Source organism: Cetorhinus maximus, chromosome 18 (genome assembly GCF_964194155.1).
Source record: "Cetorhinus maximus chromosome 18, sCetMax3.hap1.1, whole genome shotgun sequence".
NCBI lineage: Eukaryota > Metazoa > Chordata > Chondrichthyes > Lamniformes > Cetorhinidae > Cetorhinus > Cetorhinus maximus.
The window spans coordinates 29,888,498-29,902,934 of record NC_135896.1 but is presented as its reverse complement, the minus strand read 5'-3'; the positions used below and the strand labels follow the sequence as shown (position 1 = coordinate 29,902,934).

At 39.9% G+C, this 14,437-nt stretch overlaps 1 protein-coding gene across 1 annotated transcript; it reads left to right on the top strand.

The window, feature by feature from the left end:
* On the top strand, positions 1–8,791 carry fkbp3 (FKBP prolyl isomerase 3). The gene is made up of 7 exons (XM_078562317.1): positions 1–213; positions 879–980; positions 4,053–4,166; positions 5,103–5,238; positions 7,097–7,164; positions 7,672–7,769; positions 8,412–8,791. The coding sequence occupies exons 1-7, from the start codon at positions 109–111 to the stop codon at positions 8,464–8,466; spliced, it is 678 nt and encodes a 225-aa protein (XP_078418443.1). The 5' UTR covers positions 1–108; the 3' UTR covers positions 8,467–8,791.
* The last annotated feature ends 5,646 nt before the right edge of the window (positions 8,792–14,437 follow it).

Sequence of the window (14,437 nt, the reverse complement as noted above, 5' to 3'; positions counted from 1 at the left end):
AATGCTCTGCGGTGTAATTTCCAAGATGGCGGTTGTGAATAGGTCCTATCGGTGGCCGCTGGGCGGCGGTGTGGCTTCCCCGGGAGGCGGGTAGACAAGGGGACGGTCATGGCCGCCGAGCCAGCGAGGCAGTGGACCGAGGAGCAGCTGAGGAGCGACGATGTGGCTAAAAAGGAGATTATCCAGTTCATGCAGCAGAGCGCCTCGGAGCTGGTGAGAAAGAGGGGAGGGGGGGAGGGGGAGGGGAGGGGGGGAGGGGGAGGGGAGGGGGGGAGGGGGAGGGGAGGGGGGGAGGGGGAGGGGAGGGGGGGAGGGGGGGAGGGGGGGGGAGGGGGGGGAGGAGGGGGGGGGGGGGGGGGGGAGGGGGGGGGGGAGGAGGGGGGGGGGGGGGGTTCCGGGGCAGAGGGTTTCCCCTGGCCTTCCCAGGCTGGGCAGCGCTTGTCCCGGGAGCAGCGTTGCTGCTAGTCCGGGGAGCCCACTCCTGCACCTCGGTAACGCGGGACATGCGGCTTGGCCTTCTCGCCTGATGGGTTTGCAAAACCTGCTAAGCGGCAGAATCAGTGCTAATCGCTTTCATGACAAACCCCGTCATCCAGAGCTTCATGTGTTAGGGTCTAAAGCCACAAAGTGTCTTATGTTAAGTGCTGTAAAGTTGCTGAATATTTTATGAATATGAATCATTTTAAATGCATAAACCTGGCAAAAAAAAAACACAATGCAAAAAAAAAACTCAAGTATAAAATTGGTTGCTAATTTAAATGTAAAGAGAGGGCATGCTTTTGATAACGTTACCTTTAGAATATCAGAAGCTGGCTATTGTATTATATATTCTATTTCTTTGACATGTTTTATTCAACATGTTTTCTTTTTTAAATTAGTTTCTTGGTGAACATAAGTTAATGGGAAACATCAAGAACGTTGCCAAGACTGCAAAGAAAGATCAACTAATAGTTGCCTACAACCAACTTTTTGAAACTAAGGTGAAGAACTGTGCTTATCGTTGGATGCAATGATAGAATTTTTAAGTCTTTTAAATGCCTAGTGCCCACATTGGTATAATTTCAACCATTTTTATTAGTAGAGCATGTTAGATTATTGCTTCAAGCAAGTTTTTGATAATGGTGAATTCCTGGTTTGCAAGCCAGGATATTGATTTAACATTTGCATTTATGTCACATCTTATGGTGATAGGTCTTAAAAGCACTTTGTCCAATGAATTATTTTTGAGTTCAATGACTGATGTAAGTGGACATACAAAAATGAGATAGGAAAAGACATGTGTTCATCCATCCGACCTGTTCCATACAATTGTGATGTCTTGAACATCACAATACATACACATGAAGGGGTCAGGGATAGGTTTGAAGGCAGGAAATTAAGTTCCAAAGTTATCATGGAACAAAAGGCAAAGAGAGTGGGAATAGTAGTAATAAAGGAACATAGCATTAAAGCAGTGATAAAGCAACAAAGAAACAAAAACTTAATTCTATTCTTCTTTAAAGGCGTCAAGACCAGCTCTTTGCGTCTATCTCGGTAACTAAAATGCTTTGGATTTAGAATTAGTGGCCCTCCTCTGCACTGTTTGGAGAGCCTTAATAATATCCACCATGTGAAGAGACTATAACTAAATACAATATTCTAATTGAAGCCTAATCAAGGTTTTGTATAAAGACAAAAAAGCTTGCTTTGCCTTATAGCGAATTGTCCTGTAAACACTCTCTGATGTCCTACTCAGGCTAGCTATTGCATTATGACATTGTTGATAAACCTTTAGAGATCTATGCATCAGAACTCCTTGATCTCTTTCTCCAAATGTTTTGATACTTTTTCCCTGAAAGATATATGTATGCATTTGTCCTGCCACATGCATTTTTCCAAGCTAAGCATAATTTGCTAGTCACTGCTCCAATCTTCCAGCACATCTAAATCCGCTGGAGAGGTGAGCTTCATGTGCAGGAAGGATGTTCCCGATGGTGGGGGAGTCCAGAATCAGGGGTCACAGTCTTAGGATATGGGGTACACCATTTAGGACTGAGATGAGGAGAAGTTTCTTCACCCAGAGAGTGGTGAACCTGTGGAATTCGTTACCACAGAAAGTAGTTAAGACCAAAACATTGTATGTTTTCAAGAAGGAGTTAGATATAGCTCTTGGGGCGAAAGGGATCAAAGGGTATGGGGAGAAAGCAGGAGCAGGCTATTGAGTTGGATGATCAGCCATGATCATAATGAATGGTGGAGCAGGCTCGAAGGGCCGAATGGCCTCCTCCTGCTCCTAGTTTCTATGCACTTCTGACTCTCCCATATCTTGGCACGATCTGAAAACTTGCACATCATTCCATCAACATCTACATCTAGACCATTCATGAAAATAGTAAATAGCAACATGACAAACATTCTATAATAACTGTGTACCACAAACATCGATAGGATGAAAGAAATTTGGAATAATTGGAAGACAGAAAGAAATATAGTTGCATTTCTATTACATATTACAACTGCTCTCAAAAACATTCATTTACAGTGAATGACTGTTAAAGAAAGAGCTGGCATTTATATAGCACTTTTCACAACCTCAATACATCTCAAAGTGCTTCACAACCAATCAAGTACTTTTAAAGTGTAGTCTCTGTTGTGATGCAGAGAAATGAAGCAGTCAACTTTTTTTTAATTCCTTCATGGAATGTGGGCTTCACTGGCTGGGCCAGCATTTATTACCAATCCCTAGCTGCCCTTGAGAAGGTGGCGGTGAGCTGCTTTCTTGAACTGCTGCCGTCCATGTGGTGTATGTATACCCACAGTGCTGTTAGGAAGGGAGTTCCAGGATTTTGACCCAGTGACAGAGAAGAAATGGCAATATGCTTCAAAGTCAGGATGGTGAGTGACTTGGAGGGGAGCTTCCAGGCGGCGGTGTTCCCATCTATCTGCAGCCCTTGTCCTTCTAGATGATAGTGGTTGTGGTTTGGAAGGTGGTGTCTAAGGAGCCTTGGTGAATTCCTGCAGTGCATCTTACAGTGGTGGGAGGAGTGAATATTTGTGGATGTGATGCCAATCAAGCGGGCTGCTTTGTCCTGGATAGTGTCAAGTTTCTTGAGAGTTGTTGGGAGATGCACTCATCCAGGCAAGTGGGGAGTATTCCATCACACTCCTGGCTTGTGCCTTTTAGATGGTGGACAGGCTTTGGTGAGTCAGAACATGAGTTACTTGTTGCAGGATTCCTAGCCTCTTACCTGCTTTTGGAGCCACAGTGTTTATATGGCTAGTCCAGTCCAGTTTCTGGTCAATGGTAACTCGCCGGATGTTGATAGTGGGGTTTCAGTGATGGTAATGCCATTGAATGTTAAGGGGCGATGGTTAGATTCTCTCTTGTCGGAGATGGTCATTGCTTGGCACTTGTGTGGCGCGAATGTTACTTGCTACTTTTCAGCCCAAGCCTGGATATTGTCCAGGTCTTACTGCATTTGGACATGGATTTCTTCAATATCTGAGGAGTCGTGAATGGTGCTGAACATTATGCAATCATTAGCGAACATCTCCACTTCTGACTTATGATGCACAGCTAGGGTCCACAAACAACAGTAAAATAAATTACCAGGTAATTTGTGTGCTTATTGATTGAGGGATATATGCTAGCCACAACACTAATGGAACCCCCTGCCCTTCATTGAATAGAACTGGGGATCTTTTACATTCACCTCATAGAGCACATACGGTTTGATGTCTTCTCCAAAAGTCAGCAATTTCACACACTGCAAGATCTCTCAAATTGTAATGAGATGAATGACAGTTGAATGCAATGCTTAAATGCTTCAAAAGTTTATCATATGTTTCTGTCTGCTTCTTGGAGGAGAGTCCTGTGCTGTAAGCACAATCACTCTTCTACAGTAGGCCAGTAATTGTCCATTAAACCATGCCAAATTGAACACAGTATGAATATTTACATCAACTTTCACTATATTTGCATTGACAAAATAAAATCACAACTTCTTAGTTTTGGTGGTAATTGTGGCCTATATTTTTTATTTAAAAATAAACTATTGTTCGTTGACCTGCAGAGGTTTAAAGGCACTGAATGTGTGGAGAAAGTCAGTGAGCAACTTAAAGATGTGAAGTTAGGGGCTGCTCAAGATAAAACAAAGTCCAAGAAACCTGAAATGACTGTAAATGAGGTTAGTACGCTAAATCAGGAAATCCTTTATTTTTAAAGAGTCAGCATTATTGAATAAAAATGTGTAAAGTAATTCTGTTACAATGATGTATCCAATTTTATTTATGGAAATGCTTCTGGAATATGATGCAATTCAATGGCCCAGATTTTGCTGGAGTGGGGCATCTCATGGAATGCCCTGTCAGATTTGTTGGTGTACATTTAAGTTTCAGAATTTTTTATCCACAAAGTTGATGGGGGTGCAAGTTGACAACAGGAGGCAAAAGAGCATAATGGGACCTTGGTGAACAATAGGACAAACAGTACACCTCCTTAACTTTAAAAAAATTGGATGTTAAATGAGAAGAGCTGAGAAGGAAGGTGAATTACAATGGATGAATTCAATGTCAAATCAGGTATAGAAACAGCAATGGAGAGAGAAAGGCAGATTGGATTAAGAGAAAAAAAGAGACAATAAAAGATTATTTTTAAATTATGACTTTTTAAAATCTCCAATAGTTTACAATCTGAAGGAATGAAGCTCCATATTTTTAAATTTTCACTTTTTAGGCGAGCAAGGTTGATTGGCAGTTGTGAACAATTATCACACTCTTAAATGGGACTTATGTTTTTAATTACTAAGCTTAATTTTCATGAAAATCACAGGGAGGTTAAAGGTGAGATGCTATTCCCTGGAGGCTAATGGCTGCGCTGCATAAATTAGCCAGCAATTTATGGTGATTCACAGAATATCTTTTCCACATTGCAAGTTGCTGGATGAATTGCACATTAATAGAAGTGTGCATCGTTGACACGCTGCAATTTTTTGAGAAAATTCTGGGCCATTGTTTCCAAAAGCTCGGCATTGGATGTTGGTTTTATTTTATTTCACTTCTGCTTGTTTGAAATATTACTGATTTGAGTTTAAAAAATTTCAACATCTTGTGATCAATTCTAGGAACCACCAAAATATACCAAATCCGTGTTGCAAAAAGGAGACAAAACCAACTTTCCGAAGAAGGGTGACACTGTGCACTGTTGGTACACAGGAACATTAGAAGATGGAACTGTGTTTGACACAAATGTTGCTTCTAGTAAGAATCTTATAGAACAGAGGTGTTTTATAAATTAGAGAAAATAATTCAGAGTATGAGCACGTTTATAAAATATGATGTTGCCTCTTATTCGAAACTCATTCACATCCATACATTGCAAGAATACTTTTGTGTTTTTTTAAAATTGAGTAAACTTGTCACATATTTAATTGTAAGTGCAGATAAAACCATACAGGACTTTTAGATCTTACAGTGGAGTAATCTAACCAGAGTTTATGTAATAGTGGGAGGTTATCAAGTATTCTTCAGATGAAAACATTGTGAGCAGGAAATTCTCCTATTCTTATTCTCTTTTCAAATGCAATACTATTTTCCCTTTTTTAAGAAAAGTTCCATTCTTTAAACTCCTACTCCAGTCTTCAATGAAGGGGCCAAGTCTTTTATATTTCTTCCTAAAGAGCTTCAAAAACAAGAAAATGTGAGGAGTGACTAACATTGAACATCCTTATTTTTCAGTGAGATACTTCAATAAGCTGCTGTTTTCACCCTCATTAGATGGTTTTTGTGCAACTGAAGTTTTAGACCCACATCCATGAAATCTTCCGTTTCTTGGATACAATGGAGCCTTAAGAGTGGTGCATTTGACACTCTTTCCTGATTCCATTTCTTTTTGTTGTTGTTGCTCCCTAGCGGAAAGTGTTTTGTCTTTCCCTGATGGCCCGTTGACACTATTAACTTAACTCGGTATATAGCAAGCATGGACACAACCTGCATCCTGTTAGTTCATGACACAGTGTTTTCTTTTGGTGAATTATCTTTGCATTTGTTAGTCTTTTTAAATTGTGCTTGATAAATTAAGCCAGATCTTGATTTCTAAAAAGGGCAAAACATTACAAAAGCATATATCGAATACAAATTTTGAAAGTGGCAGGACATATTGAGAGTGTGGTTAGCAAAGCAAATGGGATCTTGGGCTTCATAGAGGCATTGACAAAAGCATGGAAGTTATGCTGAACTGTTAAAGCTTTGGTTAGGCTCCAACTGGAATATTTCATCCAGTTCTGGTCACCACACTTTAGGAAAAATGTGAGGATTCTTGAGAGGGTGCAGAGGAGAATTACCAGAAAAGTTCTAGGGTAGGGGGAGTTTTAGTTACAAGGTTAGGTTGGAAAGGCTGGAGTTGTTCTTTGAGCAAAGGAGATGGAAGGGAGGTTTGATAAGAGGCACACAAGATTATGGCAGGCTTAGGTACACCAGGAAAAACTCTTGCCACTAGCTAATGGTACAAGGACGAGGAGAGACATTTAAGATTTTGGGCACAGGATGCAAGGGGAATGTGAAGAGAAACTTTTTAATGCAGTGAGTGGTAATGACCTGGAACTCGCTACCCACGAGGGTGCTGGATGCAGAAACAATCAATGATTTCAAAAGGAAAAAACTTGGAGGGCTATGGGGATTGAGCAGGGGAGTGGGACTGTTTGGATTATTCTGCGGGAGCTGGTATGTACTCAATGGGCCGAATGGCTGCCTCCTGTACCATAAATTACTCTGACTAAAATACAATATTATTTTCACTTTGTTTTTACTTATTGTATATAGAATGCACTTAAAGATTTTTTTAAAAGTCCCAAGTAGTTTCAGTTGATGATCCTTGGTTTAAAAAAGTATGTTTTGAAAGCTTGTCTCTTCCCCATCTCTGCTGAAAGTAGCTATTTGAGCTTAAGTATGATTCCATTGCTGCTGGTAGCCATTAACAGGCCTTGTTGTCTTGCTTAAGTGGATGAAAAAACCCACTGGAATATGGCACAGAGAATGCTAAATATAGAATAAATTATAATAGGTAAAAGAGCTTTAAGAGAATTAACCTTTAAATTATTAATGGAATTTCTGCCTACAGGTTCAAAAAAGAAAAAGGCAACAAAGCCTCTGAGCTTTAAAGTAGGAATTGGAAAAGTTATCCGAGGGGTAAGACATAATTTATAGAGCTGACAGGGTGTGTATTTATCTTTAACAAAATTGTCTTTATATTGGTATTTTCCTGTTTTTATTTTCCACTCTTATCACCTCCTGTAGCGTTCAATTAATGGGCACTGGCAGCCCTCTGCTAAGTGACTGTTCTTTAATTTTTGCAAGCAAATTGACCATAGAGGAGATTATAACAGTCTGATCCTGTCACTCAGTGGTCAAACATTTGTACTTTACAGAAGAATTAATGGGATACAATCAGTAACTGAAATCTTGATTGCAATTTCCCTGCCTCCATTTCTCAGGGACAATGAGACCAATTATAGCAAGCTAGCTGGATTTGAAATCAGCCAACTCAGGAAAGATCAATTATGATAATAAGCCCTTCTGGTCTGTATTGAGCATTATCTTTACCAATGTTGGCCTTTAGGCCAAGAGAGAAGTTTACGTTTTGAATGACCTGTTGTTTGCTGCCTTTCATTTACCATTAATTTTTTTTCTCTACAGTGGGATGAAGCGCTTCTGACTATGAGTAAAGGAGAAAAGGCTCGGCTACAGATTGAAGCTGATTGGGGATATGGTAAGAAAGGGAAGCCAGAAGCCAAGTATCCTTTTCTTTATAATAGCTTGGTGAAAGTATTTTTAAAATATTGTAGATAGGGCAGGAGCTCAGCTATGGTACTTCTATATAAAGAATTTATCTAAATGTTTAACAATATAATTGTGATTGATTTTACTAAATGATACACCAGTGAGATTATTTCCTTCAGAGAATATATGTTGAGTTCTTATAGGAAGATTTTTCTGCATAGAAATAACAATCATGTACTCTGTAATGTTTGGAGTTTATGGAGGAGCATACTCGTGGATATTGACGTTCAGTAGGAAACACATGAAGCATACGAACCTCCCAACCTTGTTCACTGGAACTACCAAAGGATTGTGGGATTTGCTGCTATATATTGCTTCATTTTTTGGAAATATTCCCAATATTTTGGAGACATTCTTATTTAAAACTATAACATGTGACCATTGACTGAAGTTAAGTGATAGAGCTACAGCATTTTGAGATGAAGAACTTTTATAGGTTTGCAATATCAGTTTACCCATCAGAATTTTTATACCAGGCAATGAACTAAGATACATAAGATATAAAATAAGTTTTATTTTACTAAGTGATTGATAACTTATTGAAAAAATTGCTTTTGAATTTTGCTATTTACTGATTTTCCTTAACTGCATAACAGGATTCCACCAAATGCTAAACTAATTTTTGAAGTTGAGCTTGTGGATATTGAGTAACTAAATGCAATATCTTCAGGTTCACGTTTCAAAATGCTGCCTTTGAATTGTCCATTATTGTTCAGAAAGATCTTTCAGTAAAACAATCTTGTTAATTGTAAAAATATTCAACTTATGAACGAAATTGTGCATTTGTATAAAACCTTACTGAATTTCAAGTGCTGAACATGATTACATACGATGCTGGAGAGTGTGAAATACAGCTGGTAATTTTCTTTGCTGATTACTTTAATTCTTGCACTTCAGAACACGGTGATGCTTGTGACAACATGAAAATTGTTCACATTCTAAACAAAATAAATACGTTCTGGAGCCACTGCAGATATTTTTTGATGTCCACGAATTGTATTTTTTTAAACAATGTGTGGTGTTAAATTGAATTACATTATAGCACAGTATAATCATGCAAGCAGCTAAGATCTGCCAGTCTTTTATGTTACATTTGTGCTGGGTTCACTGCACTTGGCTATGATGCCTGAGCTTTAGAGAATAAAGCAGCCAGGCTACCTGCCCATGTTTATTATCCAGTTACCCCAGGAGGAAAGTGCGGATGAGTTTGCATTATTATGCTTAGACAAGAGCAGCCGTGTGAAGGGGTTAGCGGCAGCTGATAGACATGATTCAGACCATTCGGAGAAAATTATGGGGCAAAAAAATTAATGCCTACTACACTGCATGTTTATCATTGATCTAGTGCAAGTTTTGCATTTGCACCGAGCCTTTACAATATTTATTCAGTGAGGACTAACTTTAAATATTTAACTACCCACCCCCGCATTAACCGTTTTCTGATCTAGAATGTTCATGTTCAGACTTACTGTGGTGTTATACCTAAAATTCCAGGATCCTATGTCTGACAATGTTTGCAATTTCTGCCAGGTTATGCCAGCAGCTGTATCAGAGAATGATTAGCACAAGAGGAGGCCATTCAGCCCATCTTGCCTGGGCACTCATTTCTTTTTGATAAATGAACACATGCCAAAAATAAGTCATCCGTATCAATGCATATCCTAAAGTTTATAAAACTTTTTTTAAAAAAACTTTATAAAAGAAAAGAACCTACACCAGGTCTGTAAGTGGCAGACTCTTGTCATCAGCCTCTTTTGTTTTCAAAAACACAGCTTCACTTGAAACTTTCCCAATGGCTTTTCAAATAATTAAGAAACTTCTGGAAGCTAAATAAAAATTCCTACAATTGAGCCAAACTGATATAGTTACACCATGGGAAATAGGATGCTGCATACCTTCAAATGCTGTAACTCAATTTTGTTTCCTGCACAGTCTGTGTAGGCTGTGACAGTCCAATTTCAGACCTTTGAGAAAGGCAGAGATCTTTAGAAAAAGCTTCAATGAAGGCATTAAAAAATACAGTTCAAGATAAATTTAGTTACAATAAGTGTAATTTTTAACTATACTAGGGTAGATAGGCAGACTGAAATGTCATATTTCCATTCTAAATTCCTGTCCACATTTCCACTGGAAACCACTTTAATTTATCACTATAATTGTACTCTACCCTTTGAAGGTATTGCACCATCCCCACCAAAAGGGTTGAATTACAGCGTATCACAGATCATGTTACAGGTGTAGAATGCATTTACTTATAAAATTACAAATAGTATCTATAGATGATTGTTTTGAGTGAGAGCATTAACTGAATTTCCCTTAAAAAACAGCTGTTGGTTGCAAGGGCAGGCTTCCAAACTCGAGCTAGAAACAAAACAAGATTCCTGCTCCTGATGGTTTTTCAACAACCATCACTACTGTCGTGTGGAGAAGGCATGAAGAAAAAAAGTCTTAAAAATTTGTTTCTCTTCTATATTCTCTTGTTTACATTGTTCTACTTTAATGAACAAAGGCTAACTCATCAACCTCCTGGAATGTGACACCCCTTGCATTGTATGAACATTCCAGCTATGCCAACACAAAGGGCTAGTAGATGAGACATCTACATCAGCCAGCTCTGGTCAAAGGCAGAGCTATTGAGACTTCTCATCTCCAATGTTGTGCTAATGGTTCCACTGTTGTCTTCTCAAAATACAATGGGTTTTAACGAGGATCCTTAAAGTATAGCATTAGCTGAATGGCTCAACCTGAAACCATACTGTCACATGACCGAGATGAGCTGTTTGAATTGCTTTAACTCTGCAGCTTTTGGATTCTGTCTTCAGTTGCAGTTTAACCTCAGAAGAGAAAACTGGACTCCAGGCTAGGAGCCTGCCTCTGATCTCTGTCTCAAAGTTGGATCTCCATAAAGAATCCTGTATTTCGCCTACTGCATGAATTAATTCCCCGAATACAAGAATAGTTTGCTGCATCTTCAACCTGCAACCAAGTTCCTAGGACCAAGAACAGGAATTCTGCCACAGAAAGCCACCTGGAAAAAACTTAATTGGACAGTGACTTACTGGGCTCTATTCATGTGAATTAATGCCAATACCTTTTGATTTTTTTTTAAGGTAACTTCTTTCCCTTTGTTTCTCTGCCTTTCTACCTTGTATGCTTGTGAGTGTGGATGTGTCGGGATCTATCCCTCAGGTTTTGAATGTGTTAATAAATCCTAGTTTTGTTTCACCTTAAAGAATTTGCTGTGGGGTTATTTTTAACACTGGACCTCAAACCAGGGTTTGGAAAACACACCATGGCCCATTTTAACAAGGGAAAGGACACCAAAGGAAACAAATTAAATTAGAAATTAAAACTACCCCGTCACGAGCAGAAGAGGGGAATAGTAATAATTCAATTCACCTCACCCTCGTGTCTAACAGAATTGGGACTTCGTATCTGGGATTGATCCATTTACATGAGCCAAAATTTGACCAAAACGCACAAAAATCTGAGCAAAGTCCAAATTTTAAAATTAACCTGAATCGAATACTGAAAGAAGCAGATTGGAAGCCAAAGAGGGAAAATTCAGTGGCTGAAATTATCTTCAAGACAAATACACGTACCACAGCAACTTCTTTTAATTTCATATTAGAGCAACATGGTAAATTATATTTCAAAGATGGGTATGGAAATGAAGTACTAAGTTGTGAAACCTTTGCTTCCCTAAGTCTGGTACCTTTGAGATTTGAAGCCTGGAAAACACAGGTTCTTCCTGGAGGCCAAAAGGCCCACAGGATTCGTTATTTTTTGAGAATTTAGACCTCAGTCCCTATCCAGAACAGATAAAAAGAATCAGAACCAAAAACTGATTGGAGACTTGTACCCAAGATAATTGCCCTAGCTACAAAACGGCTGTTAGAGTTGGAAAGGAAGACACTAGAGTATGTTCTAGGAAAGTGAAAGAGAAAGCCAACTTTAGCACCTTTAGTCTTTACCATGACCGTTAACACACTCCTTGTCCTGTGTCCATGACACCATTATCAAATTTCTCCTTAGCTCCCACTCATCCCTGATCTTGTATTTTGCCCCACCCCCTCTTTAACAGTATAAATCCATCACATTTCTACTTCTCTTTAGCTCTGAAGAGGCATATGGACTTGAAACTTTAACTCTTGTTTCTTTCTCCACAGATGCTGCCAGACCAATTGAGTTATTCCAGCATTTTCTGTTATTTCAGGAGAGAACAGCCTCACCAGCAAAAGATGCTGGAGATTAAATTGAAAGCTCAGGAGGAAGAGAGCCAAATGGAGATGGATTGGAGACAGAGGGAATTAGCTTTATTACAGGGAAATGACTTGATGAGGTCCCAAGCACTGTGCCCTGAACAGAATAGTCCAAAGAGGCTGGGCAAACTGAATGATTTTTGGCAGAAGGCTGAAAAAAGTTCAGGGGCACGAAAGAACCGATGGGGGACAAGGTGGCTTAGGGAAAGATATCTGGATTTAAAAAGGCTGAGCTTAGGCCAGTAAAATTAAAAGGGGTCAGGAAAATGGATTTCAAAAGAGATGAAGGGTGTGAACCAGGGACCGAATTGGCCAACACCACCACCTTTGCAAAATTAAACAGGGAACAGGGCTATTCCCAGGTAGGAAAACTGATAAGTGCCACATCACACATTCAAAGAGCCACATGGCAGAGCAGAAGCTAGCCAGCCCCATGTGAGCCAGGGCGTCCCAGAGGACAAGGGACTGAAAAGGGACCAGCCCCACCCCTACGGTAACTAAATTAGGGAAGTCATTACCCTGTGAGCAAGCCCACGCTTGCCACCACCCAAAAGTCAGAGCAAGTGTTGCAGTTAACTCCCAGGCATCCAAAACAGGAGGTCTGTACTCAGTTGAGGAGCCAGGGGAAGCAAAAAGGCTGGGATGGGAGTAGCAAAGATTCAAGGAGATGCAGCCAAAGAGGGGCTAGCAAAATCCTCCCTGGGGATAAATATGGGCATATAAAGTCCCCAGACCCAGCCAGAAAATGTAAAAAGGAGCCCATACCCCTGCTGGATAAGTTAGAAGAGCAAATGTGTCGGCAGATTTCTGAGTGAACAAACAATAGGGCAGTAATAGTTGGGGATCAACTACCTTGCTATCAATTGGGATACTAAGTGTGAAAGGCACAGTGAGTGCAAAATTCTTGAACTGCACTCAAGGGAACTTTTTTAGCCATTCCCCGAGAGAGTGCAATTCTAGATTTAGTCTTAGGAAACGAAGCTGGGCAAGTGGATGAAGTAGCAGTGGGGGACCATTTTGGAGATAGTGACCATAATAGTTAGATTTAGCATCATTATGGAAAAGGACAAAGATAGAACAGGAGTGAACGTTCTAAATTGGGGGAAGACAAATCTTCCAAACCTCAGAGGTGAGCTTCAGAGAGTGGACTGGATACAGGTATTAGAAGGGAAAACAATGTCAAATCAGAGGGAGGCTTTCAAAAGTGAGATTCTACAGACGCAGTGTAGACATGTTCCCACAAAAAAGGTGATACTGTCAAATCTGGAGCCCCCTGGTTATCCAGAAGCATTCAGGCCAAGATAAAGCAAAAAAAGAAAGCTTATGAGTCACAAAATACTTTATACTCTAGAAAGCCTAGAGGAGTATAGAAAGTCACAGGGGTGAAGTAAAAATGGAAATTAGGAAAGCAAAGAAAGGATGCAAAAAAATATTGGCAGGTAAAATCAAAGAAAACCCAAAGATGTTTTACCAGTACATTAAGAGCAAGAGAATAACTAAGGAAAGGTTGGGCCTATCAGAGATGTACATGCTAACTTGTTCATTGATGCTGAAGATGTGGGCAGGGTTCTCAATGAGTACTAAGGAGATGATGCAGACATTCTAGTTAAAGAGGAGCAGTGTGAAACATTAAGTACAATAAGCATAGTGAGAGGAAGTACTCGAGTGACTGACATCCTTGAAAGTGGATAAGTCACCAGGGCTAGATGGATTGAATTCAGGCTGTTAAAGGAAGCCAGGGAGGAAATAGCAGATGCTCTGAGGATCAGAGATGCAGGCGAGGTACCAGAGGATTGGAGATCTGCAAATGTTGTACTATTATTTAAGGGTACAAGGGATAGGCCAGAAAATTATAGACTGGTCAGTCAGACTTCAGTCGTGGGCAAATTATTGGAATCAATTCAGAGACAGGATAAACTGTCACTTAAAAAGGCACGAGTTGATCAGGGACAGTCAGTATGGTTTTGTTGGGGGAAGATCGTATCTTACTAACTTAGAACTTTATGAGGAAGTAACGAGGATTGATGAGGGATGCTGCCTACATGGATTTTAGTAAGGCATTTGATAAGGTCCCACATGGCAGACTAGTCAGAAAAGTGAGATCCCATAGGATACAGGGGAAGGTGGCAAGCTGGATCCAAAATTGGCTCAGCAACAGGAAACAAAGGGTAATGGTCAATGAATGTTTCTGCGAATAGAAATGGTTTCCAGTGGTGTTCCACAGGACTGTGTTGGGCCCTTGCTGTTTGCTGTATATATTAATGATTTGGGCATAAACATGGGAGGCATGATGGGGAATTTGCAGATGACACAAATTGGCCTGTAGTTGATAGTGAAGAGGATAGCTGGTTTCTCCAGAA